The sequence below is a fragment of the Borostomias antarcticus genome (assembly GCF_949987555.1).
Source record: "Borostomias antarcticus genome assembly, chromosome: 5".
Classification (NCBI taxonomy): Eukaryota; Metazoa; Chordata; class Actinopteri; order Stomiiformes; family Stomiidae; genus Borostomias; species Borostomias antarcticus.
The window spans coordinates 14,984,008-15,010,626 of record NC_140238.1 but is presented as its reverse complement, the minus strand read 5'-3'; the positions used below and the strand labels follow the sequence as shown (position 1 = coordinate 15,010,626).

Genomic DNA, 26,619 nt, shown 5'->3' with positions numbered 1-26,619 from the left:
TTGACATATCAATTATAGCCCACAGACCTGAACAAAAAAAATTATTGCACAGCTGATACTGTGTAACACACTGAGTGAAACAATCAGTACCGCAATGATGACCAGCAAATGTAAAATAAAAAAGAAAGAAAAAGTAGTATTTTGGAAATGATTTGAAAGTGTTATTTATTCCATAGGAACAGTTTACGCCATAGCATACCTAGTGGAACCCAGAACAGTTGCTTTGAGTGTTCCATCCTCCCCTAGCGGCATCAGGGATAATCACGCTTCAGTGAACACTTCATGCATATCAGTGATTTTCACCAGAATGCGTGTTGCAGGTCCTCCCATTCAATCAAGACCATTTATTTAGGGCAGCTTTTGTTAATGGCAGTGATGCTTGTGGGGCAACGTACAATAAAACAAAGACCTTGACATACATCGATAACCAATTATGTACAATAAAAAAGACAAAAAAGCTATTGTCATCAGGATGTTTAAAAATGCTAATGTAGCCCATATTTGTAAAAAGCTTTAGAGAAAAAATCTACTTCAGTATCCAAATCATCACTGACTAAACTATTTTGAAGTTTAATCTAAAACAACAAAAACAATGAAAGCAGCTCTTTGAACTAACTTCTTAGTAGACAAGCTGAAAGGAACCTCCAAGTCAGAACAGAGAGGTAATCACTAAAAAAAAGTTTATAAAAAGAACAGGTTTGGCAACAAACAACAGAATGATAACCAGGTGGTCTTAACTATCATTCACAGCAGGCAATATCTATTTTGAATGGCACAACCGCGGGTGTCTGTCTGCAGGTCTCTGGGCGATGTCCATGATTGTCTCGAGAACTGGCCAATGTATGAAGTTAACATTCAGCAGGTGTATTTCTCAGGACCCTATGACACGCAGTGTTGCCTGTGAAGTTTTTTGGGTCAGCAATTCTAGAGGGGCCTTGTGCCGGTAAAAAGTAGTTCCTCGCGGCAGGATACACTCCCGTTCAGTGCTATGGTCAATCCCATACCAAGGGGGGGCTTACAATGCTACCAGTTATCTAGTATACAGATAGCCTGCCATTAGCATTCTACCATACTCTAGGAATAAAGAATGGTCAAAATACCTAATGAACAGAATAATATTTGATATACATTACAGTGTTTCCCCAAGGATGGAGTTATAACAGTAGAGGTGATGAATGCATGTGCAAGTTCATGTAGTTGTTGAATGAATAGTCTTCCGGTTGATGTAGTGGTTAATAAAATCAACCAAATGTCAAGAGGTGGACATTGTTGGATTCCTCTTGGCCAAAGAATACTGTATAGATGTGTTGTTATAAGCATGGAGAATAACCACTCATTGCCCGCCATTCAGTTTGGACTTCACGCTTCAGTGGCATGGCAGCCGGCTCGATACCAGTATCTCAGGTTCTTGGGGGGGGGGGGGGGGGGTCACGAGCGGAATACAGGCATATAATTGAAGGGACGACACAATGTCCCAACAAGTGCATTTTGAATGGGCATACATCTTCAAGCTAAATCTTATGTACAATCAGATCAATAGTTGGTTGTTCAACACTGTTGAAAATGGGTGCTTTTGTTTTAGTTTAAGGCATGAAAGAAAAATAGATTGTGTGCACTAGTTTCAGTTTCTGGTGTACACCGGAGGTGATGATTTAAGTGGTGAATTTTAACTGATTCAGTCAATTTATCTGCCCCTGGTGTTGTGAGTAATGCTTTCTAAAGCCTACTGTACATGTGCAGCCCCACAGAGTTTGCTGTATCGGTCACAGATTTACAGGCTCACGGGTACTGTGCACTAGTAAACTTTAACAAAAACTATGTTCTAGATTTCAACCACATTTAACCAAATTTGCTACCACATTTCTTAGAACTAAGCTTACACAATTAAGGCTCTTGGGCACATAGACGTCAGCTCATGTACATGCACCATCTGTAAATAGTTACAGTATATCTGAATGGATAAGAGAGATTGGAGTATGCTAGATTTAAATAGATATCAAATCTTTGAGAAATCATCAAATATAAAATGAACTGTGTACATACAGCTGTTTACCATTACTGTAAGCTATGTATGAATCAGACCTATGTACGGTATTTATCTCTGACAAGAGGATGATAGGTCCCGGTTATCAATGGCAGCCAGTATGTCTTCCACTGGGGGTCTGTCTAGGGGACTCTCACAACAATGGGAGAACAGCACCCTCCCATGTTCATCCAGAAGAAAATCTCCTCCCAACTGAAAAACACACAGAGAAAAAGTTAACAAGCAATTTACTTAAATTAGTAGAATTACATTTTTTGTATTTGGTACCATGACAACTGTTCTTTAAAGGTGCAGTAGGCGTTTTAACTCAGAAGCACTTTTTGTTATAGTTTTTGCAACAACATTACATTACATCCCGACAGCAATCAATAAATAAAGTGCTCTGCCACTAAAGTGAAATAAATCCGTAATCTATGGAAGTCGCAGGACTGTAATAAGTGCATCCAATCATTTTGAGTTGCCAACTTGAAATGATTGGATGGCTTACCTGCCTGTCAACTTAACTGCCTGCCTAGTGAGTGTCATTTGTTTTCCCCCAGTTTGGAGGAGTGGCTTTGGAGAGAGGCCTGAAGGGAGGGGCGGAGATTTTGTCGGTTCATTTTTCAAAGTCTAAGGAAATAACAAACCGCAAACTGCACCTTTAAGTGTAACTTTACCTGAAACATGTCATCTTCAATAGATGGAAGACCTCTCGGAAACTCCAGATTTGCAACGACATATTCAGCGTAGAGGAGCATGTTGTCGAAGTTTAGGACTTTCTTAAGTGATGCTCCTAAGCCAAATGTGCTGTAGATCTGCAAATCCCCAAACAATTAGAAGAGAGAATCAAATACAATCTAATACTGCTGCCTTGCCTCTGACACTACTCTCTGACCTTCCGATGTGCATCCATCAGCATGTCGTATTGACATCCTGTTTCCTCCAGCCAATGCAATGCCCCTTCATGACAGCCAAATGAGACCACCACCACACGCACTGAGTGAGCATCCAGGGCATCCTGCAACAAAAGATTAACTGAGAAATAGTACTTTGAGGATTCATTTGGATCTGTCCATATTTGATCAGATTTGTCCAAGTGTGTGATTAAATCTCTGCTACTTTATCCTAACAATTTTGTCAACATGTGATATTGTATACCTGATTGGCCTCCAGATCTTTCAGGTGAAGTCTGCAGAGAAGACAGGCAAACTGGCGGATCAACACAAGCAGAACGTTCACACCTTTTCCAAGGTATTTCCCCAAAGTCAGATTTCTGAAGGACATGCAAAAAAGCAGACAGATTTTAAGTTCAGCTGTCATGTAGTAATGGTGACATATCAAATGTCAATTCTCCCTTTGTCCTTGTCTGACTGCTGTTTCATCATACAGCATAAAAATAAAGACAGGATATCAAAGTCATCAAACTCACTCTCCAGTCTTGGCATCGGTTAGAAGTATGTCCGCTGACAGGCGGTTCATTTGTGGCACCTGCCCCAACACTGTCCCACTCAGATGGAGCTCACTGTCCAGGTTCTCCAGAAAGGCATTCCACTGCACCTGTGAGTGCCAGGGGTGGGAAGTTACATAAAATACTCCTGAAATACTATCAATAGGCTTCTTGATAAGGAAGACCTTTGGTAAGTGCAACGGCCAACTTACTCCCAGCTGCAAGAAGTCTTCAACAGTGTCCCGCAACACAGCACATCTAGTGGGTAGAGTAGGAAACTAATCAAAACAAAATAGTATGCAATGCTCTGATGAAAGGTCAATTGGGCTGCCATAAAGAGTTGATCATTAAGGAAAATGTTGGTACAATTTAGGTCTTTACATTGAAAGTGGAGGTAAGTATTTGATCTTACTGGTAGCCTCTCCTCCAAAGGTCTTCAGCATCCCTTTTCTTCTTTACAGACAGGCTGGTGAATGAGAAATAGCCCACCTGTCATTACTTTGTAGTGTTTTGTTGAGAAATACCTGTACAGTAACAGGCTCCAGATATGCATGTGCATGTTGGAAATACAATCTGAAATATAATCTGAATAAGTAGAAAGCAATTTAATTGGATATGGCGTATGGGTTAACAATAAGATGAACCTTGTGTACAACTTCGCCCCAGCTGTGATAAGTCCAAGCAGAGACTGATTTCGTTCAATGCGTATTTTCTGCTTGATGTAGTCTTGCAGAGATCCTGTCAAAGAAAGAAATATACCTCTAATGCGAAATGTCCATGTGCACGTTCACGGTCCTGAAATGGTCGATAAACTCCTTCATGAAGTCTGCTGTGTAATGCAATATTAACATATTTTTAACCCATTTCAACTCACCCTCTTTGCTCTCCTTTTCAGCAAGCTCCAGCAATTCCTTTCCATTTTCAACAAACTCTAACAAAGCTTTTGCATGCGAAAGCGAGGTCACTACTTCTTCGGTCATGTCTTAGCACGAACTGATATTTACTCAATTCAATGACGCAACTCCTATCAGTCTAGGGTGGACCGATGCCTCTGCCCGTGACTGCCTAATGCATGTGTCAATCTTTGAAATACAACAGCAAGTAACCAATAAAATCCACTTGCACAACTCTGAGAACTCTAAGGCAATAAGATTTACTGCAAATACTGCACAGTTTAAATCGTATGGAATTGTGAATAATAATGCGTATGGGTAGCCAATTGATTCATTCCGTTTTAAAATCCTATTTTCTTTTTGATTTCAGTATCTTCGACCATTAGCCTATTTCTTTCTTGTCAGTGTAAAATACAAACTCCTCCCCTCAGAACACAGAGACAGACAGCACAATGCCGACATGGACAAAAATCATTTTTTATTCTTAGAAATTAGTTAACCATGACTTCATGTTCATCTTTTCCTACTCTAGTCAACGCTTTCCATTTCCCTGTCTCTCAGCTCCTGGGCTTCTCCTGCCTCTGCTTCTTCATGGGTGATGTCATTTAGAAGGGAGGTCTCCTCGGTTTGATCGTCGTTACATTCCTCTATGTGTTTTCCCTCTGGGGCCTCACTGGCCTCAGTGTGTCCGTGTGACTCTGTGTCCTCCTGACTTGTCTCAGAGTCTTCTGAGAACTGCTCGATAACATGAGAAATGGTGAATGAATTTGCCATCTCCTGCATGCGGGCCTGCTCGGCTTTCAGTTTGGCCAATTCCTTTGTCAGAGGTGTTTCAACAGGTGCAGCAACAGTGGGAGCTGTGGGGGTGACAGAGGGTGTCTCTTTGGGCTTCTCGACAATGGTCTCCAGCACCTCAGAGGTGTCCTTCTCCTTTCTCGTCTCTGTCGATTCTGTCACGCCGTCGCCTTGGGCTTCCTGTAACTTCTGGTTCATGGCCTTCCTCTCCTCCTGCAGTGCCCTGCATAGGTTCTCCAGCTTCTGGTTCTTGAGGGTGAACAGCTCAATCTCTTTTTCCTTCAGTGCTTTCTGTGTGGGATTAGATTAAAGTTAACAATTCAGTTATTCCTCATATTTTACTCTGTGCTGTTTGTTCTTTAATGTCAAGGAGAGGGTGATGTTTCTTACATCTGCAACCATATCCACAAGAGCCTTGTTGCAGCCATCAAAGCGGGATTTCCATGTAAGGGACTCTTTCTCCAGCTTCTTCATCTTCTTCGACATCTACATGACACGATTAAAAAGTGTTAAGTGAATAAAGAACATGTAGTGGCTATTATATTGATATACTGCATGCATTAGAGAGTGATAGCGACCTTGTCCATGTCTTGTTTGAAGCCTGCATAGACTCCATTACTCTTTGACACAGTGCCCTGGAATTCATCAAACTTCTCAGAGTACATGGAAAGCTGGATAGAGAGGGGGAAAAGTTAGACATGTGCAGCAGTAAAGAGAGTTGGACAGGAAAGGAAACATCTGATTCTCTTCTTACCTGGGCCTTCATCCCATTTTCATTCTCTTTCATATGCTTCACTTGTAGTTTCCACTCTGCGGTCTGCTTCAGCAACTTTGGAAGAGTTAGAGTAGGATTCTATAAACATGTGCTCCTATCCATTGCATCACAGCGATCTTAACATAAATGTCAGTCATTCCAGATTAGGCCTACAGGAGTCAGGACTTACAAGCTCTTTCTCGATCTTGTGTTTCTCCTCTGCATCTTTCATAATCATGTTTGCTTGTGCAAGTTTGGTTTCCAACAACTTCTGCTGCAGGTCTCTATGTTTGAAAACCTTTTCAAGGTTCTGTAAGCAAAAATATTTGGTTCAGCAATGTTCTATAGCAATTTAAATGTTCAAGCAATGAGCTACAACAGGACATGTGTTAAAGAAAACATTACTAGAAATTAACTTCCTTCTCTGCCAAGCAAGGAGATGGCATATAATTAAGAAAATGTTGGTCAAGCTTATTAGACGTCGGTCTTACAGAGTCTAGCCCTGGTCCAGGGCGGTACCGAGGCCACGACTACCACTCTGGACCAGGGCTACACAGAGTCTAGAACTAGCACTTAAGAGACAGGGGAAAATAACCATGCTCAGACAGATTTTCATCACACAGCCAGACTACTAGTGTTACATGAACCCATACCGCCTCTCTCTGGTCATACTGGGAAATGAGCCCCTTGAGCTTCTCAGCCAGGTCGCTGTTCTCTTGGCATAGCTTGGTGTTGCGGTTGCTGTGCTCCTCAATCTGGGCCTGGATGTCACTGAGCGTGCTCTGAAAGTGGGTGGTGATCTCCTTCCTCTTGAGGTCATCTTCTCTGCATCTCTGAAGCGTCTCCTCCTGCATTTAGAGCATGAACACACTTCATAGAAAACTTGAGATGCAAGGAGAAAAAACTATAGCCGCCTGTACTGAAAAGTTTGCCTACAGATTCCTACCTACCAGTACTACCTAGGCTATATTATGCTTAAAGGACCATATCGGTCTAAATATGATTTGATCTCCTAAAACTGTCATCCACCGTATATCACATTACCGCAATCCATTTTCTGAAGTAAAGCTCACGTTAAAAGATACTAGCATTTTCGTGTTTTACTTAGGCCTACATTTCAAAAGTTGAATGTGATGACTTTGTGAAACCTATTTGAAACTAGCTGGGGTGAGTTTGTCAGCGCCACGAGGGAACAATTTAGAGGGAACATTTAAACTGTAAAAATACGTTTTAAAGCCATCAGGTTTAACTTTTGATATGTAGGCTTAAGTAAAACGCAAAAAAGCAAATATCTTTTAATGTGAGCTTTGTTTCAGAAAATTTATTGCGGTAATGTGATACACGTTGGGTGACTAGTTTAAACTCAAATTATATTTAGACCAGTATGGTCCTTTAAACCATGGGTTGCACATTCTGTCTGAGAGGACATATCTATCAGAATGCCCAACGACCCATTATATTGTGCTTAGTTCATGGGTAGCGCATCCTGTAAGGTAGGAAATGTCTATCAGAAACCCTCTGACACGCACTGAACATGCGCACATCGTGTAGATAGGTCATTTTGATATGTAGGTCTATTTGTCAGAACACCGCCTATTACCCTAACCTTAACCTTAACACAGCAAGCCTGTATACATATTAAGTGCTACACATTTTGTGTCAGTATGCTGCTGGCTTTTGGAAGTGAAATGAGCAGCTCACCTTTAAGGTTTTGTTGTGTCTCTGCAGCTCTCGACAGAGCCCCTCCAGCTTACTGCGCGCCAGGACGGCCCGACTGTGTTCGCTCTGCAGCTGGTCCTTCTCTTTCAACACCTGGAGAAGCTTCTTCTGCAGAACCTTCAGTTGCTTCTGATCGCTCCGATGCTCCTCCAGCTACACACACACACCACACCACACACACACACACACACACACACACACACACACACACACACACACACACACACACACACACACACACACACACACACAGAGAGGGAGAGAGAGAGAGAGTCCTGTTTGCTTGTCCTCTTTCCTTCACACAGCTGCATGTCACCACTAAATATGTCAAAATGCATGGCTCCTCACCAACTCAGCGTGCTTCTTGATAATGGCCTCCAGTTTTGCTTCTGGAGTTCCAAGTTTGTTCAAACTCTGCATCAGTAGCATGGCTTCTTTCCCTGGATAGCAAACAGAGGCCATATTTTAATTAATAGAATGTGCATTCATAAAATGTGTGTGTAACTTCAGCAACTTTAAGAACATGCCATGAATGTTGCTGAAGTTCTAGAATCAACTTACCTAGGCTCTTGAGCATCTTCTTCTTCAGTTTCTGGTCTTTGGGGGATCCATCTTTCACGGCGCTGACCTCGTCTATGTCCTCAGCCTCAGCGGACTCCTCTGTTGCCTGGTAGGTACTAATGATGTCCTCCAGCTGCTGGCTGAGGTTCTCTGTCAGGTCCACCTGCTGACCCTTGGCTGGGTCCGCCGTGGTAGGCACCTGCGCAGGGTTGCTCTCCTGAAAAGTCTCCATTTTTAAGGGATATCACTGAAACGACATAGTGTTGGTTGTTAGAGACTAAAGCAAAAACAATCCAGCCTGAAACTAGCTTTTGATGATTACAACATTGAAGGACTCGTTTCATATTTAGCATCATAACCCCTGTTAAAAGGTTATTTCTGATCATATAAAATGGTATTGGTATTGTTACAATGGTACTGTATATGTCAATAGAAATCCATTGTGCACTTAGCTGTGACATGAGAAATGAGTACTAATATCTCAAGAGTGAACAATTCGTCAACATTTTTATATGGACCATTGTATTTGATTGTAAATAAACTTATAACAGGGATTATAATGAAAATACTAGTTTAAGGGAATTTCATGACAAGTCAAACAAAGAGAATTATGAACCATTATTTAACCCAATAAGCACATTTATTTTAGCATATTGGCTAGTTATGCAACAGTCACTTTGGTTGTAGTAGAAGATGTAATAACATTTGCAACTTTCTCTATCTACTGTACATTCAGTGTCTGTGTGTGTGAGATGGTGGCTCATGACTCGAGTCTGTTTGTGTGTAAAATGAGCTTGCTTGCATAGCCTTCACACTCCCCTAGTCCCCCTGCTTTTACAAGCAGAGCACATGGCACCTGTTCTGGGACACAGGCTATTTTAAGAACTACTTAATATGGTCACGTTATTTATTTATTTCCAATCCAACCTTGTTGATGTCAATGGTAAATGTTAAGCTTGCAATATTTGATTTAATTAGACTTAGTAATTTGATTACTGTTATGTACAATATAGCACATAACTGACTTTAAAGAAACTAAACAGGAATAAACTTGACTCAGCAGAACAGATGTAACAGTTCAATATGCAATCAATAAGTAAATATGTTTTACTGTTAATGTTTTAGAAAAAAGTATCATAAAAAGCATAATTCTATACAGTATAAATGTTAACTATACATATTTTCTGTTGTTTATCCTGTTGCCACGGCAAGGATATCAACACATTTTCTAAGTAGGCTGTAGCTGTCCTTCCAAGAAGTCCATTCCAAGAAAAAAGTAATTGAGCTGATCTCTAATTTCATACAACTGGAATGTCAATACACTAATATGGCTTTAAACTTTCCAAACTAACAAAGGATAAGTAGTCTATAATGAACAATACATTTGTGTGAAAACAGTCAACAAATTACCATAAAAGTAAACTCTAACCCTAACCCTATGGTGTTAAATATTTTTTTCAAATCAGCAAAAAGGATGTCAGGAAACATTGAAATTACTGATGGAATACATATTCTGCGAATGTCATTATAAATATCTACTAATCAGACAGGAGTTGTTGAAGTGCCTCTTACCAGACCTGGAGCGAGCGAGGAGGGGAGAGGAGGAGTGCAGAGGGGGATAGAGAGGCAGCCACCAGAGATACAACAGCTGTGATAAGACAACCTCAAAATAAACCGGAGGGACACAACTCTGTTTAACACAGAGAAAGAGAGAGAGAGAGAGAGAGAGAGAGAGAGAGAGAGAGAGAGAGAGAGTGAGTGAGTGAGTGAGTGAGTGAGGGAGTGAGAGAGAGAGAGAGAGAGAGAGAGAGAGAGAGAACATGGCTGTTCTGTTTTGGCTCACAATAAAACCTGCTCTAGACATGACTCAAAGACTTTCCTTGAGTCAATGGATGAAGTGAGTTAGTTGTGTGAACAGAGAATAGAAAAATGTTTCTATTTGGATTACGTATAGGTGTATGTGTTGTGCAAACATGTATACAACTTCTGAAGTAGCATCTGGATTTATTGGTAATTTTAATGGTTGCTGCCATGAGTTTTATAATTACTCTGACCAAATCGCCCCCTACCAGTGTTCAAGCTTAGCTCAGGCTGGGAGAATGACACAATCTATTAACTATGAAATGTGCTTTACAAATAAAGTTTGATTTGATTTGATTAAGGCCTGCCTTCTGATTGGCCACAATCAGAACCAACCTCCTCCGCACTCACATACAATACAGAGTTTTAGATATCTAAATGTATACTGTGGGTTAATGTCATTAAATGTTGTATATTTGACACCTTTTTACAGGATAGTATGGTTTCAATAATCTGTGATGCTGAAGGTGTGTTGCATTTTCTCTCTTTAAGTTCTAACTGTAATTTCACAGCAGAGGGTCAGTGTACTGTGTGAAGCTTCTGGAGCTGAACCTGCAGTGAACCTTCTCTGAGGACTAATGTGAGTGATTTGCTATGAGACCTTACTGGACATGCTCTAATTTTAAACTATTTGGATTCAAGAGGCGGGAAATCTATAGAAATACATTCACAGTAACCTTTAAATGTCACTGGGAAATAAAACACAACACAGTCATGGGATAGGAGTATATTATTTTAAAACAATTTTTAATTTAATCTTAAAAAGTAGAGCACCAAACAATAAATTCTCTACAGCGTAAAAGAGGCACTCCATCAGGACTAACCAGTACTGATGCATATACATGTATACTGTAACTAAACATATACATGTATACTGTAACTAAACATATACATGTATACTGTAACTAAACATATACATGTATACTGTAACTAAACGGGAATATGATGCATATACATGTATATTATAACTAAACAAGGAAATATGCTACAGAGCTTATTCATCAAAATCCCATTGAAGAGGTAAATGATCTGTCTGTATTAGCAGAGGGAGTTTTATAAACATGAGAGGCACAATGCAGTTTAGTAAATACAAGACGAAATGAAACAATAAAACAATCACAAACCCATAACTTCAATTTAAATGCAAAAAATAAAATAAAAATGAAGGGCTCCAATTTTCCTTCACAATAGATGAGTGTTGTACACCATTAACATTGCAAATCAACTGAATCTGTATAGTGATTGTTACACCCAACACGTGCTTATAAAAGTCAAATAAAAGTGCACCTGTAATTACTTACTATATGTAAACATGAGTGAACAAAGTATTTGTGTTTTTAAAATTATTTCACAAACTAATGACTTAACCATCTGAAGTGTGTTTTGTGTTGTTTTCTGACACACTTTGCTGATGGTCGTTGTTCTCCATCATGCAAGCTTCTTTTCCCTCACCTTGGATGCAGCAGTAAAACCCCCAAAAGATACAATCAATGCACCCGAACACTGCAAAAACATGATAACACAAATTACATCTATATACATAAAGTAAATTTGCATTTAAGTGAATAATATTTTGAGCTGAAGCAAAGTAGTCAACCCATCAATACCCACCACCCTTAACATCATCATACCTTAGTTAAATACAGTGATATTAATTTGATCTGTCGCACTTAAAATGAAGAAAAAGCCAACAGCAGATGCTCACCAGCATGTGAGCTTGCGTGCCATACATGCACAGATAATAAGCAATTCAATTAAGTTCAAAATAAATGGAATGTTTGAACTCATATTAACTCATATTAACAAACGCTGATTGTAATCACACCAACCATATCAGTTAGTCATCAAAGCAAGGATGAAAGTGCATATTCAAATTCATTAAAAGTTCTACAGTCTGTATAAGGAACAAAAATCGGTTAAGCCAATAAAGCAAGGACATGAGTTCAAAAGCAATGTCAGGTTGCTCACCAATGCATAAGTATAGATATAGCGTATAAATACAGTAGTAGTCAAATATTTACCAGGATCAATAAGTGCTTACTTTCTAATATATAAAGACATCTTATACATAATTACATATTCACTTCTCTATTTGTGCAATAACAAAACTCATGCAGTCAAGATAAACCACAACATTGAGAAAATGCAACATAAGAAACATTCTAAATTGATTGTATTACATAAATCAAGCTGTGCCTAACATCAATTTAATTTCACAAATTAGAAGGCAATCTCACTGACAATAACACTTCATATCAGACACTTTGGAATTAACTTCCGCAATGATTTCTTTGCCCTTATTCAATAAACGGTATAAAACGGTATGATAAAGCAAATCAAAGGCACAGAACTGTGCTGCAGAAGCACCAAATTGCACAAGAAGCAAGGTCTACTAAAATTTGGTCGGACTCTGTTTTTGAATACACATACTTCCCTCGGTTATTTTCTCCTCGTTTTCAGAAGGATTAAATCCTGTACTTTAATGATCACCACTCCATGAGTACATTAAATAAAAGTCTATTTTCAGAGTACACATACACTGTTTGTATGCACATTGGGTATAGATATTTGCATCAATAAATATGTTTGTGTGCAATTTTATGCAAACTACTACATCAAATAAAGGCATATTATCTTAATATCTTTCCATATTGCACATTTACCCTCAAAATGTCACCTGGCCTCTTGCCTCTGACAGAATCATTCAAAACAGTCTCTAGTGAGCCTTATTAACATGGTTATTTCTAAAGGAAGTCCACTGACCAGAGAAGCTTTGATAGAGGACATCAGATGGGTTAAGGATCAAGCTACGCGCTTTGGGGGACTGCAGATGGTGGGGCTGTGGGTGACAATACATAGGAGGCTCAGCTTTAACATGGGAGGCTCAGCTGTTCCTGGGTGTCCTCTACAGAGAGGGGCCTATTTGGACTCCTCTGAAGTGATCCTGAGGGAGGCAATAGCTTGCATGCAGGTCTGGACATTCTCCTCTTGCTTGCTGTCCCTGATGCTGAGGCTAGGGGGGTTCTCCTGAGAGTCCTTGGCAGTCTGCTGGGGGGAAGGCCTGTTCTGCTGACGAGCCGAGTCCTCCTCCCTGCTCTCCGGGGCTCGGAGAGATCCCTCGGTGGTGCTGCCTCCCTGGCTCCCTCCCGTTTGGAGGCTCATCACTGGAGAGAGGCTCCTGCAGGGGCTTGGGGAGGGCAGGGAGTGCCGTACCTGGATCCCACCGATAGGGACCACTGGAAGGAGAGACTGGGTCTGCTGCTGGGAGTGAAGGGGCAGGTGGCTGAGGAGGTTCTGGCTCTGAGGAGAAGTGGCGGGTCCAGGCTGGGGAACGCTGATCCCTCGATCCTACAACAATAATATTTGTGACTATCAGTAAAGTTATTACACCACCCTGAAGATGAGCAATCAAAGATTAAAACAAAAACACTACAACATAGTACTACAGTAGTTCTCTAGCATCAAAGGATTTCTCTTTGAATAAGATTTTTACAAGTTAGTATATTTTAATTAAAAACAAGTCATTACATACCAATTCCATCTCAATTGCTCCTTGTTGTGAGATCAGCTGCTCGGCCATTGCTTGCTGCCTGGTCTTCTCCCAGCTGGCTCCCCTGTGTTGGTACGAGCCCCGGCGAGGAGACACGGCCCTGAGCACCACCCTCTGTCTGCCTCGCACCGACGGCTCCCTCTTCCCAGTCAGCTCTGCTCCAGGAGACAGGGGCCTCTCCATGGAGGCCGGCGAGAGGTGCTGGACGGATATGAGGTTAGGGGAGCTGGGCCTCAGAGGGGAGGCGTCCCACCTGGGCGACGATCGGCCCCGAGAAGAGAGCTCCCTCCTGGGGGAGGGGTAGCGCAGACGGGAGGGAGACGGCTCCCTGAGGGGGGACTCCCAGCCCGGGGACAGCAGGCAGGAAGGATAGGGGTCAAAGGGGAAGCAGCCATGGTCTGGAGACAGCATGTTGAGGGAGTCCTCATCCACCAGCCTCTCCCTCTGCTCTGGGTCGACCGCCGCCAGGACGGTCCTGCGGTCGGCGCACACCCGCCGGCCGGAGGCTCGGTAATGGACCTCCACACCCGGCAGGGCAGTGAAGGAGCAGCCGTGGATGACGGCCGTGGCGGTCACGGACAGAGAGGCGACGCCGCAGGGCTGGGGGCTACTGCTTCTGGAGCAGACCTTCGGAGTGGAATCGCCCTCGTATTCGTCGTCCTCGTCCTCGTCTTCGTCGATTTCGTCAATCTCCTCGTCCATGCCGTCCGAGTCATCGGCGTCTGAGAATTGGTGCTTGGCCGTGCTCAATCTGCCCGTCTTCAGCTCTTGCTGGATGTCATCTACGTCGTTGGAGAGACAGATTAGACAGAAAAATATGTTGTTTTCCGAACTGGTGCCGTGCTACACGTGATACACATTTTAGCATACAATGAATAACTGGAGATAATCATCTTGATCAGCATCTTACCAGACTCCTGTATCTCTGCATCTTCCACTGTAACTGACACCCCCAGCTCCAGACACTTCTTCATGTGAGCCTTTGACTTCATGTGTTTGGTTAGGTTTCCTTGTAAGAGGAACAAGCAAATTCAGCTGACCATCGTACTACCTGTGTCTCTTTTTCACCATTCGTTCAACATTAGAATGAGAGAAACCCACCTTTAGTTTTGAAAGCAAAGTTGCAGACCCTGCAGACATAAGGTCTCACGTCTGTGTGAGTGCGGATGTGTTTCTTCAGCATGCTTGGCTTCTTACAACGGATGCCACATTCCTCACAAATGTATTTGCCTCTGCCACGGCCTCTGACGTACACATAGTCCTCATTGGACTTGTAGCTGGGAGGGAGAAACAATCATTCATTTGGGGCAGGATAAGAACACATAGACATACATACTGTAGAATATACTTTAGTAATATAATTATAAATATATATATATACATATATATATATATATATATATATATACATATATATATATAATTATATTACATATATACATATACATTATATATATAGGTACAATATATGTATACCCTGTATACTGTATATCTATGTCTATCTATGTAGTATATCTGTCTATATATAAACTAATACGGTGCTTTTTCATATACTGTATGTATTATAGTATGTGATATGCAATATGACTGACCCTCCTTCAAAAATTTTGATACGTGTTGGCACTGCTTGCTTTGAGCAGGCCTCCCTCTCCTTCCAGTCCTCCTTTACAGTCTTTCCCCTGCAGCTGCCGTCCTTAGCTTTCCTCCCATAGGGGATGTCCACATCTTTGGTGTCCGGTTTCCTCTGTAGCTAAAACAGATGACCAACACTCTGTTAACATGCCGTTTAAGCACACAGGATATTGACAATGTAACATGACACTTAGATTCCAGAGTATGTAGGATGTAACTTGGTTGCAGGGATTCATTCAGTTTCAAAATAAATTAAAAAAAACAGGGGAGATAATGACTTTCTCACCTGCTCTAGTCTCTGTCTCCACAGGAGAAGAGAAGAAACCAGTTTTCCAGTCCCAGGTTGATACATAGCTGCCATGGTGTAAACACACGTGTCTCTCTTCTGTTTGGAGTGGAGGAGGGCAAGGGTGGCACTGGTGCTCAGATCAGGTGGGTTTGGGTTGTGGGAACTCACACACCATGTGGCATACACTGAGGAGAACGGGGTGTCGTGAGAGCTGCTCGGCTTGGTGTAGTTCAGATAGCACCAGCTCACAGCTGTTGTTGTGCGGAGACTCGGAAACTGAGATAACACTTTAGGGTCTTTGCCATCTGAGATTGGGACGTCTTGGCTGCGGACCAGCTGTGCCACCATGTCCATCTTCACTTTGTCGTCCACGCTAACCTCCTTGAAATCACTTATAGACTGTGTAGAATATGGCCGTGCACCAGACTCCAGATGGCTACTGTCCATAGCAGATTCAGCTCCATCTGGGCTTCCTGTCGCTATTTGTTGCTTTGAGATGATACTGCCCCTTTGTGGGTCATCTTGAGAATGCTGACTGGACGTACTCAGAATCTCTGTCATGTGCCTGTTCTCCTCAGCTACGTTACAATTCCCCAGCTCCACTGCGCTCAACTCCTCCACAATCTGACCAAACATTTTCTCCTCCTTCACACGCTTTTGCTGTTTGACTTCCATGAACAGGTCTAGACTGCTGGCGGGCGACAGTAGGCGTTTGTTTGATCCACCACTAGAGGCGTTTGTGGTTGAGATAGTCCTGGAGGTCAGGGACAGGGGGATACCTGTCTTCAGCTTAGCCAATGACAGATCAAGGATTTGGACTGTGTGGGGGTCAGTCGAAAGTGCTCTGGCGTGCTCTATTATACTCTGAGAGAAGCCTGTGGTGGAACTCACACTGTCATGATGAGCATCTAAAATCCGTGACACACTGGTGTATGTGATGCTACCAAAGGACGGCACGTGTGTCTGGATTCTAACAGGAACTAGCAGTCCAGAGTGTGATAGCTGGGGATATGCGTTTCCTGTGGCAAATATTGGCAAGGTCTGTGAGAGCAGGGCACTGCTAAGATACTGGGGTATCATATGTGGAAGGACTTGGGTAAATTCGGGGTCCATAGTCAAGGACTCCTGTCGCACCAAGTCACCCTGGCTCTGATCCTTCATAGAACTGAGCTCCCCGTGTCTAACTTTGGATGTCGGAGAGAGACTGCCGTAGTCAAATGATACGCTGCGCACCTCAGGGAACTCTCTGCGCAAGTTGCAAGGGGCTTGCTCCGAGGAGGAGCGTCTCATTTCATGCTGCTGACGCTGGTTGAGTATGGAGAGGGAGTGACCACTTCCTGGCACCGCTAAGAGCTCCAGGGGTTTGACAGGTTCATCCTGCCTTCCTGGGGAGGCCGATTTGAAGCTCTCCTCCCTGTCGAAAGAGAAGCTGGAGCTGTATGATAAGTTGCTATCTTGACTGGGGCTCCGGGAGAGGCTTGTGCACGCAGACTCAAAGCTGGATTCACCAGAGGAATGCTCTATGTCAGCCAGACGCAGTCTTTTCTTCTTTGGGGGGAGTTTTTCTGGGGGAAATTGAGATAAAGTTTCACTCCTTTGGGGCCACTGAAACTCTTCCACATGCTTTTCCAGTTCCTTCACCTGCACCTCCGGTGCTTTCTCTGGACTGTCCGGCTCCACAGTCACCCTGATCTCAGGGACCTGTATGTTGGATTGACGAACCAGTTTGGGGGCCATTTGATAAGACTGGTCTAATCTACAGTCACTCAACTGGTGTCCCATCATTTCGGCTGGATTTGCCCTCTCCTGTGTTTCACTGTCCTTCATAGCTTGCACTGACGAGGAAATGCCCTCCTGTCTCTGACACGGATACGGTTCAGACTGAGACCTGTTTAATGAGTTTGTGTGCTGTATAACAGAAATAACGTTTCCTGGAATTTTCCTCCCTGTGGCTTCAGAGCTCACTGACACATCCATGTCAAATCTATCCAATTGTGTTTGCACACTTTCAGGAGGGCCTTTCCCCACCGCACCTTGACCGACTTGTTTTGATTCGTAGTGCCTGGCTGAGTCAAACATCTCCTCAGACAGGTCACAGTGTGCGCCATACGGGCCCGGCAAATCCTCCTCTTCTCTTTTCTCCTTACGGCGCTTCCTCGTTGCGAATTCCAGCCCTGGCTTTTGATGGTTTGCGGTAGGTAAGATTTCAGAGAAACCATCGCCGCCCGCCCCAGACGGGAGAGCGCCGTCGGTTACGTTTCCATAGCTTTCGGGCTCGGCGTGGCCTTCGTGTGCAGAGTGCTCAAACGCAGCCTGTCTCCTAAGTCTCCTCATCCCCCCAGGGCTTGTCCTCTCATCAAATGAGTGGCTGCCTCGCAGGCCTTGCGGCATACTGAGACAGGCTGCCGATGACGTCGGCATGGAGTTGCTCCTGACCAGAGGGCCGGCGTCAGAGCCGGGGTCTAACTGGGATTCCCTCATCTCCTCCCTTGTGAATGACCTTGTGTTTATTTTGATGGATTCGACCAATTCTTTTTCCTGTGTGAACACACGGGAAACTCCTTTTTCTGATCGCTTGCCTTCAACAGACGCATAATCGCTTGAGTCTGCCCTGCAAGTCACAACAGTAGTCTGTTTTGGACTTGGCCTATAACACTTCCCAAACATAATTTCTTGATAGGACTTGGCATTTGTATTTGGGGGGCCGCTCTGGTGCTCCGCACTCTCAGAGCGTGAGAAGTAGCCAGAGTCGGTGCTGCCTTTGCTAGACTGGCTGGGGAGGGACAGGGATTGGTCAGTGTCACTGCTTCTCTTTTCTGAGAGGCGGAGTGCAAGTCTCTGCTTGATGGTGCAAGACTGAATTGCACGGCTGACCGGAGCAATGGCAGGAGATGCATTGATTTCTCTGAGCTGGGGTGAACCATCCTCGGCTATTGTTGACGTGACTCCTTGTTTCTGCGCTATGAGATGTTGTGTTTTCACAGCAGTGCTATCGGGTTCCTCCACAGCAGCATCCAGGACCGGCAAGTCGTTGAGGGTGTCCTCATCTGTATCGGTGCTCTGCTCGCCATCCGAGTATAGATCTCCTTCCCCTTCAAAGGACCCCTGGTCCATGTTGGCATTGTAAGAACCAAGTTCTGAAAATGGCACTGTTCCAGCTTTGACCAAGTGAGCATGAGATTTTCTGTGTTTATATAAATTGCTCTTGGTTTTAAAGGAGAATCCACATGGGACACAGGGATAGGGCCGTTCCCCGGTATGCGAGCGGATATGCTTCTTGAGTACACTAGGTTTGGCACAAGCCCTCCCGCAATAATCACAAACATACTTTCCAGGCTTTTGCGTTTTAGGCTCCATCTTACACATATCCTCTGATAGCAGATCTGTCCCTGACTGAGGGGGGCAATGCTGTTGGGGGGCCACCGGTACACCAGGTGACTTCCTCAGGGGGGCAGGCCCACAGCTGCCAAGGGACTGTGCGGGAGCCAAGTGGCTGCCAGTCTTCTGTTTGGCGAAGAGAAGCGCCTGCCCCCCCTGCTGTGCATAGGAGGACAGCTCACGGTAATGGTGACCAGTGGCATGAGACTGGGGGGGCTGCTGATCCTGTAATTGTTGTGTTTTCCCTGAGTCAGACATTTCTGATGATCCACATGTGTTTCTGCTCTGACCCTCCGGAGACTGTGAGTGCCACCCCTCGGCCGAGGGGCTTCTTTTAGTTTGGGTGGCCGTTGGCTCTGATGTCCCCTTTCTCTGCACAACATTCCTTTCCCAACCCTCTGTGGAGCATTTCGTCTCAGCAGTAGTTTCAAGTGACTCCATGAATCCAATGTCACCTTCTTTGGGATGGATTTCCAGATAGCGTCTGTTATGTCGCTGTAGTAATATTAGCAGATCTGTAAATTAGCTGCAGGACAGGGTCATCTGAAATAAATCAGACAGACATTTTATTTTAATTAGTAAAATGAGATAAGTTGACACTAATGGATTAAGCTTTCAAAGTACAAAAAAATGGAATGAGTCAGTAGTCAGTACACACTACATGTACAGGAATGGTTTCCCAAATATGATAAAGTAAGGAATATAGACAAAACAAAAAGATACAAACCTAATGATTTTTTGCCTCCCGTGACATTAGTACATTTTTATACATTAGACGATTAAGAGGGCAAACAGAATATTCATCTTTAGCAATCCCATAGTAAATTCTGAAGGCAGAAAAGTCTAATCTTAAGAGTGGACTAATCAAGATGATTCACCCTCAAAGTGCTCCAAATAAAATCCATAACAAGCAATGTGCTCAGCAGGAATGGAAAAATCAGTCTTTTACCAGCCTCTAAAATACCTAGGCTACCTCATCTTACCCCTGGCAGATGCCCTACATTTCCTGCAGAACCGTGTGTTCTATGTATGTGTGTGTGTGTGTGTGCGCGTGCGCGCGTGCGCGTGTTTGTGTGTGTATGTGTGCAAGCATGTGTGTGCATCCACATGTGGACAAGGATGTGTGTGCAAGGTGCAGGTGAAATGATGTTAGCCTCCAACCTCTACATGGAATCTTTATTTTACCTGCACACTAAAACGCTATCCTTCTCTAGCCCTGCAATTGAAAGATCCTGGATCTTTTCTAGTTTAGCTTTAAGTTCTGACTCTACCACAATCTTCAATCTCTTCAGAATGATGCCCACTGATCGAAGGTATTATTGAGTTTAAATGCTATTACACTTTAGCTCCATACCAAGGGGCAAAGTCTCTAAGGGCACATCATTTCTATCTCCTCCGTATCAAAGGCTGTGTGCACTCTTAACGAGGTTATGTAAGATTATCTGGTTCAAACCCTCTGAGTTCCCCTTAATTAGGACATCCTATGGCTTCCTCTCTCTCACACACACACTCTCTCTCCCTTTCTCTCTCCCTCTCTTTCTTTCTCTCTCTCTCTGTCCTTCTCTCTCTTTTTGCTACAGCAGCTCACACTCCTCGGGCATAAACCCCGGGGTACAAATCCAAGGTGACTCTGAAGATGCCGAGATAAAGATGCATGAAAACAGCTGCAAGCATAAATATCACCACAATATTTGTGAATGACAAATGGCCCATGCCTCTCTTAAAGGGCTCGATACCGCTGTAAGCCACTGTCATTTCTGGGGGCTTCCTTGAGAGAGACAGAGAGATGAGGGAAGACATATGAAGGTGGCTACTTCAGACCACTCGATGTTGCCGTGAGGAGGTTACAGAGGTACTGTAACCTAAGTGGGTGTCAGGGGTGACAAAATTCAAAACCCTGGGAGGCTGCTCTCCTCAAGGTCGCTCTGACCCCATTGCTTGTTTCCATTCTTTCTGAGTATTGAGAGGAGAGCAGGGGATTAAGAGTGCAGAGTGACAGCCAGATAAGACCACTGGAAACAATGAATACCTTTGAACTACCGAGACAGAGAGGGAACAGAGACTACACTTCCAGACCTTACAAAGTCATATAGACACATTAACTCCACATACAGACTTTGTCTGCTTATCCAACACCAAAGACCCCCATTCAGAAATGTCCACAGGAAGGCTTAACATTGAGCTATATCAACTCATTTAACAAGACCGACATTGGAGTGCTAGTGTAGGTGGCAGGTGGGTGGCATGTAGGTGTGTTTCTGAATGATCGTGGGTGGATGCTCCTGTATATGCATGTACTTGTGCTTGAGTGGATGGGGGGGGGGGTGACTGTGACTTTATTATAACAGGTTTCATTTGTACAAATACATAGCCATGCCAATGAGGAATAGCAATGACAACAGCCACATTTAATACTGTGCTGCAAAGGGACAATGGGGAAATAAACTGAAGCCATAGAAAAAACATTGCCACTGCCTCTTTTCATTTGAAGCTACAGTATAAGGGTCAGTACATGGAACAGTAATGAAGCCTACACTAAAATCCATAAATATCATGAGCAGATGACACTGTTTGGGACACCAGGGTGTAATCCCATCATATGATACTCCAGCTCACAGTACACAACATGCAGAATGAACATCAGCGTGGGCTCTTCCCTGCTCCATTAAAATGCAGTAAACCTCAAGGTCTACGCTGAGCCAATAACCTCTCCTTTCTTACACAGCCGGCACATACACACACTGAGATATTAAACATAATCATCATACAAACCTAACAGTCGTGTACACCCTTGTCCCATATTGCCGGTCACATGTGACATTCCTCATATTGCATATTCCAGTTGTCCATTCTCCGCATATCTGTGATGAAAATAAAAATGAAAATTAAGCAACGTAAAATCTCATCAATCATAAGCGGCTGGCTGACTGAGAATGCATTAGAAGAGCTATTGATGTGAGCTAGTCACCAGAGAAAATACCCAAGCGTGACGCGGACCCAGGCACAAAAATAGCAAAGGGGCCCTGAGAGGGATTACAGAACAGCCCACATTTAAGGACACTTTCTCAGTGGTCCCGGACATGGCAGCCGTTTGGCTTCACCTCTTAGTGATGGCCGGTGCTTCATACAAAACACAGATCAAAATGTCACTACAGCTTATAAAGGCACGAATGATTGAATTGAAAGTACAGAAAGCAGAGGAAATTATACATTTGTATTACTTAGCCTACTCTCCTAAACAAACAACCCAGGAAATGTGGGGAAAGTACATTAGAATAGTATATGTTCACTGTATCATGTGTAAAGTCATTGTTTATTTACAGTGTACACTGTGCCATTGTGTCTCTTTGTGGGTGCTTTGTGAATTGATAGGAGAACTGGTGAAATCCTGTAATGTGTGCTGGTTGAATTTAGGACAAGCTGGCAACCGATCTCATGGGAGCAGCATGTCCTATAGATGATGTGCAGAGGGAAACCTCATCCACACACTGAGAAGCATAAGATGTTTGGCCATAGGTTAAAGGTTGGGTAGGCGATTTGGCACAATTTTTTTTTTTTCAATTCTCTTTACATCCCGACAGCAATCAATCAATAAAATTAGAAAAATCCATAATCTTTGGAAGTCGCAGGACTTAAATACATCCGTTCAATCATTGAGGTGCCACCCTGAAATTATTGGATGGCCTACCTGCCTGTCAACCTGCCTACCTGCCTAGCAAATGTAATTTTGTTATTCCCCAGTTTGGAGGAGTGGCTTTGGAGGCCCGAAGGGATAGGCAGGGATTTTGTCCTTGCATTTTTTCCAAGATCTTGCTTACGCTTCTTGGTTTCTCCAAAATCACCTACCCTACCTTTAAGGCGAAATAGCCTCTGCATTGCTGTGTAACTACAGTATTCTACAGAACCACAGCTCTGTGTTCAACATGTTGCTTTCACAAAAACACACCAGCTATTGATTATTGAAAGAGCAATACCATTCTGCATTTTTTCAATCATTAACATGAAATGTTATAAATGGTTTCTATTTTGGTATTTCAAATGTTATTTAAATTCAAACTGAATTAGATTGATTTACCACATTTGAAGGGAAATTACAGTGTAGACACTGTAGCCTACTGTACTTTGCCCCTCTGTCATTTATGTGAAACTTTGCCCTTTAAACACAATACAATTAATACAACTATAAATACACGACCTGCTTTGACCATCCTCTTCAGTTTCAGAAGGAAACATTTAGGTGAGAACAACTGGATGAATCTATGAATAGGAGACCTTGGTAGGGGGTTTGCACCAGCTATGTTTACTATAGTTAAGGGATATTTAAGAGGCCTATTTGTAATAAGAAACCTTCACAGAAAAAAAGGTTTGCTTACTCAACTTACATAACAACTGTGTGCAATCCTGACAATCATGGCAACAAGACAATGTTTCTTGACTTCAAAATCCAAATCCATATTCAGGAAAAGTTCTCGTCATGTGAATGTAAAACAATGATTCAGCATGCTAATTTCCTTTTTAAATAAAACCGATCCAATTGCAGCACACAAAGAATATGTGAATGAATCGGCTCAAGTAGAATAGAATAGAGTCTATTAGCCTTTTGAGATGGAGATGAACTTGAAGCTAAACATATGACTGCATTGCAGCTATAGCAAAGATCCATTATGCTGTATCCAGTATCTGGAGGAGCAGCACTAAAATGGCTGATACTCAACATGCAGTGAAGGTCAAGTCGCCCGTCTCTATAAATATAATGGTCTGTCCCGCTGGATGTTCCACACTGCTTGGCATTTCCACTATCTGAGGCACACAGCTCTGCTGACCAGCTCAGATCCGCAACAAATTTGCATGTGATTGAATGCCACCACACATGCACCCCCTACTAGCAAGCCTCTAATGATACTAGTGTGAAAACAGATGGGGGGAGAGAAAGTACACTTGTGTGTGTGTGTGTGTGTGTGTGTATGTGTGTGTGTGTGTGTGTGTGTGTGTGTGCGAGAGAGAGAGAGAGAGAGACAGACAGACAGACAGACAGACAGACAGACAGACAGACAGACAGAAATATAGAGCAAGAGAGAGAGTAATAGATAAACACAGACAGACAGAGAGAGAGAGACAGGGAGAGAAATGGAGACAGAGAGAGTGTAATGTTATGAATGGAAGGATCACATCCATGCTCTGGTGACTGTATCTCGAACGATCCATGCAGAGAGAACAACCGATATGTTCACTACTATATCATCAGAACAATATACTTACCTTTGGTACAATTGTGAGAGTTCCCATGGCAACACATGGCCAATAGTTTCACTTATTGTCTCTTTTCAACACACTCGTGATGCGAACCCTGCATAGCCACAAGATCCTGCACAACCAAACCCTGCATAGCCACAAGACGCTGAACTGACAACCCTGCCTTTGCCACAAAACCATGCACAGATCCTGTCTAATCTTTTGTTTTAGAAAGCCTCCTTCCCAGATTTCTAGTTTTTAGATATAGAATCAGTATTCACAAAAGGCTTCAGTATAGCAACAAGAGACTTGACTTCTATTTAAGGACCAGTGGCAATTTAAAATGAGGAAATTAGGCCTTGTGAACACACCCAATGAAAGCAAAAACATATGAAGTGTTTCCTTGGACAAAGAGTAGGCTATATTTAGAGAGATTCAAAATGCACCTGATATTCCCTTGTCAAGATGGCTTCATCTCCTTGCATCTATACATGGCACCCCTGTCCATGTGGATGTAAACACTCAGCCCGTGTTTGTTGGCGAGGCTGTGGTGGAAAGCACAGGATCAATTTGCATAATTGTGCGTGTGTGTAGCCTATATATATATATATATGCTGGGCTACCCCGTGATATGGATGAACTTGAGAACCCCTTGCAAACCCCCTATTTTCACGTCATGGAACATTCGCTGAACACATACCTCCCACCTCCTCGCGTGCATTACAGGGAGCAGACACAACATTGATACACATGTTGCCGCGAACACTGGTCACAACTCGGGTCAGGTCAACACGTCTTCCAACTTAAAGATCAACTGATGTCGTTCATGTTCCAAGAGGACTTTATGTAGGCGTAATTTTATTTCGCATTGGATTTTAAAATAAAATGTATGTTATTTCGAAATTCAGCGTTACTAGGCTACTATTGCTGTCGAAAGATAAGCTGCTTTTTTAGCTCTTCTATATTACTCTATGCGCGTTGTTCTACGTATTATGTACACATCTCGGTCTTTGAGCTACCGATTGTGAAATCTGTATCATAAGACATTATTTGGGAGTGGGCAGGAAACGCTCTTCTGTGAGGCAGTAGGGGGAGCTCGTGTTCCTTCCAAGCACCTAGACAGCACGAGGCTCATTGGCCCTTTCCGAATCCAGTCCCTCCCCACTCGCACTCAGTCACCGAGTGCACTCCGTTTTGTAGTCCCCTCACAGCTGAATGTAGTTCCCTTGATTAGGGTGTAGGGTATAAAAACCTTAGGGACGCACTCCCCTCACTCCAACGGAAACAGGAAACACAAACCACAATGGTTACCATGGTTTCGCGTCAACAGCACTTTGCAGTGGTAGAGGCATCGCATGGATGAGGCATCGTTAGTATCTTCCTTGTTACAGTTTATGAGGATTGCCTATATCAGATAGCCTACCTAGGTCCTAAGTGGAAATATCCAAATGACAATATGGCCAAGGCATTAAATTATATTTATACATCATTTTAAGAACTCTTACCTATTCATTTCACCTTTACCCTAATTCATTATTATTAGGCTCTTAGGTCTATTGTCAATAAAATATTTGTCATTTTTCCACTGCTTCAGCATGATTATTTGTAATAGTGTATTCTTTGTTTGTATTTTTGTTTTTATTTGCATCAAAACAAAGCAAGTGTGATTTTGTTTGTCCTGATTTAAAACAAGCCCATTTTATGCTCATTTCATCTTCACTGTTATGAAGCACTTTGGGCTGCAATTCTTGTGATGAAAGTTGCTATAGCCTACAGTTTATTAAAACAAGCCCATAAAAACTGCACAAGCTGGCCGTATGAACCTGTATTTGTCCTCTTGTCATTTTCTGCAAATAATGTCTGACATTCTAAATTTTGGGGAAGAGTAGTATATATAAAGTACACTTACTCAAAAACATCTATAAATAGTAAGCCATACATAGTAAACCAGGATTTTGCTGTGATCTCATCCTTTCCAGAGCTGTGTTCACCTGTGGTCTGAAGTATAGGCTAGTTTAGATTGCAGACCATACCACTAATATGACAACCAGAGATTGCACATATTTGTCTCCAGGTTCTGTATAAATGATACACAGGGATTGCCACAATTCTTATTTATTGAAAGTAAAATAATATTGAAAACTGAAAATTGGGCATCACCGATCACAACTGAAAATTATTAACCCCCATCAATGGACCCCCGTCTTTTTTGGCAGGGGAGGGGGGGGGTTCAAGTGAGGACACCCTGGATGTGTCTGGGAGGGACGGTGTATCGGACGTGAATGTGCCTGCGAGGGATGGTTGATCAGACGTGGATGTGCCTGGGAGGGATGGTTGATCAGACGTGGATGTGCCTGGATGTGCCTGGGAGGGACGGGGGATTGGACCTGGGTGTGCCCGGGAGGGAAGATGGATCTGGACTGACCTTGATGGTGGGGTTCGACATGCATGAGGCAATGAGGACAGGTGGAGTCAAATATGGTTTT

The 26,619-nt window shown here is 43.0% G+C and overlaps 3 protein-coding genes across 4 annotated transcripts; all 3 read right to left on the bottom strand.

Moving 5' to 3' along the window:
• Positions 1 to 168: 168 nt before the first annotated feature.
• On the bottom strand, positions 169 to 4,469 carry LOC311309551 (prostamide/prostaglandin F synthase-like). 2 transcript variants are annotated; one of them, XM_084438880.1, is made up of 9 exons: positions 4,345 to 4,469; positions 4,115 to 4,208; positions 3,883 to 3,936; positions 3,683 to 3,728; positions 3,453 to 3,580; positions 3,182 to 3,296; positions 2,919 to 3,041; positions 2,701 to 2,838; positions 169 to 2,236 (listed from the first exon to the last, which is right to left on the bottom strand). In XM_084438880.1, the coding sequence occupies exons 1-9, from the start codon at positions 4,448 to 4,450 to the stop codon at positions 2,096 to 2,098; spliced, it is 945 nt and encodes a 314-aa protein (XP_084295006.1). In that variant the 5' UTR covers positions 4,451 to 4,469; the 3' UTR covers positions 169 to 2,095. The 2 variants fall into 2 exon arrangements, with proteins under 2 accessions (XP_084295006.1, XP_084295007.1); XM_084438881.1 differs by lacking the exon at positions 169 to 2,236 and adding an exon at positions 2,532 to 2,610.
• A 422-nt stretch (positions 4,470 to 4,891) lies between these two features.
• On the bottom strand, positions 4,892 to 8,424 carry txlnbb (taxilin beta b; the record flags this gene model as incomplete). The annotated part of the gene is made up of 9 exons (XM_084438947.1): positions 4,892 to 5,449; positions 5,549 to 5,644; positions 5,737 to 5,829; positions 5,913 to 5,987; positions 6,103 to 6,222; positions 6,566 to 6,760; positions 7,614 to 7,784; positions 7,980 to 8,071; positions 8,193 to 8,424. The coding sequence occupies 9 exons, from the start codon at positions 8,422 to 8,424 to the stop codon at positions 4,892 to 4,894; spliced, it is 1,632 nt and encodes a 543-aa protein (XP_084295073.1).
• Positions 8,425 to 12,971: 4,547 nt separating this feature from the next.
• hivep2b (HIVEP zinc finger 2b) lies at positions 12,972 to 19,342 on the bottom strand (the record flags this gene model as incomplete). The annotated part of the gene is made up of 6 exons (XM_084438946.1): positions 12,972 to 13,400; positions 13,585 to 14,384; positions 14,513 to 14,611; positions 14,704 to 14,879; positions 15,195 to 15,352; positions 15,521 to 19,342. The coding sequence occupies 6 exons, from the start codon at positions 19,340 to 19,342 to the stop codon at positions 12,972 to 12,974; spliced, it is 5,484 nt and encodes a 1,827-aa protein (XP_084295072.1).
• Between the last annotated feature and the right edge of the window lie 7,277 nt (positions 19,343 to 26,619).

Excerpts from the sequence above, each read along its gene's own strand:
- LOC311309551 (XM_084438880.1), bottom strand. The coding sequence starts at position 4,450 with ATGACCGAAGAAGTAGTGACCTCGCTTTCGCATGCAAAAGCTTTGTTA. Across the intron at positions 3,937-4,114 it reads GGGGCGAAGTTGTACACAAG|CCTGTCTGTAAAGAAGAAAA; the intron begins GTTCATCTTATT and ends CTCATTCACCAG. Across the intron at positions 3,297-3,452 it reads ACCGATGCCAAGACTGGAGA|AAATCTGACTTTGGGGAAAT; the intron begins GTGAGTTTGATG and ends CATGTCCTTCAG.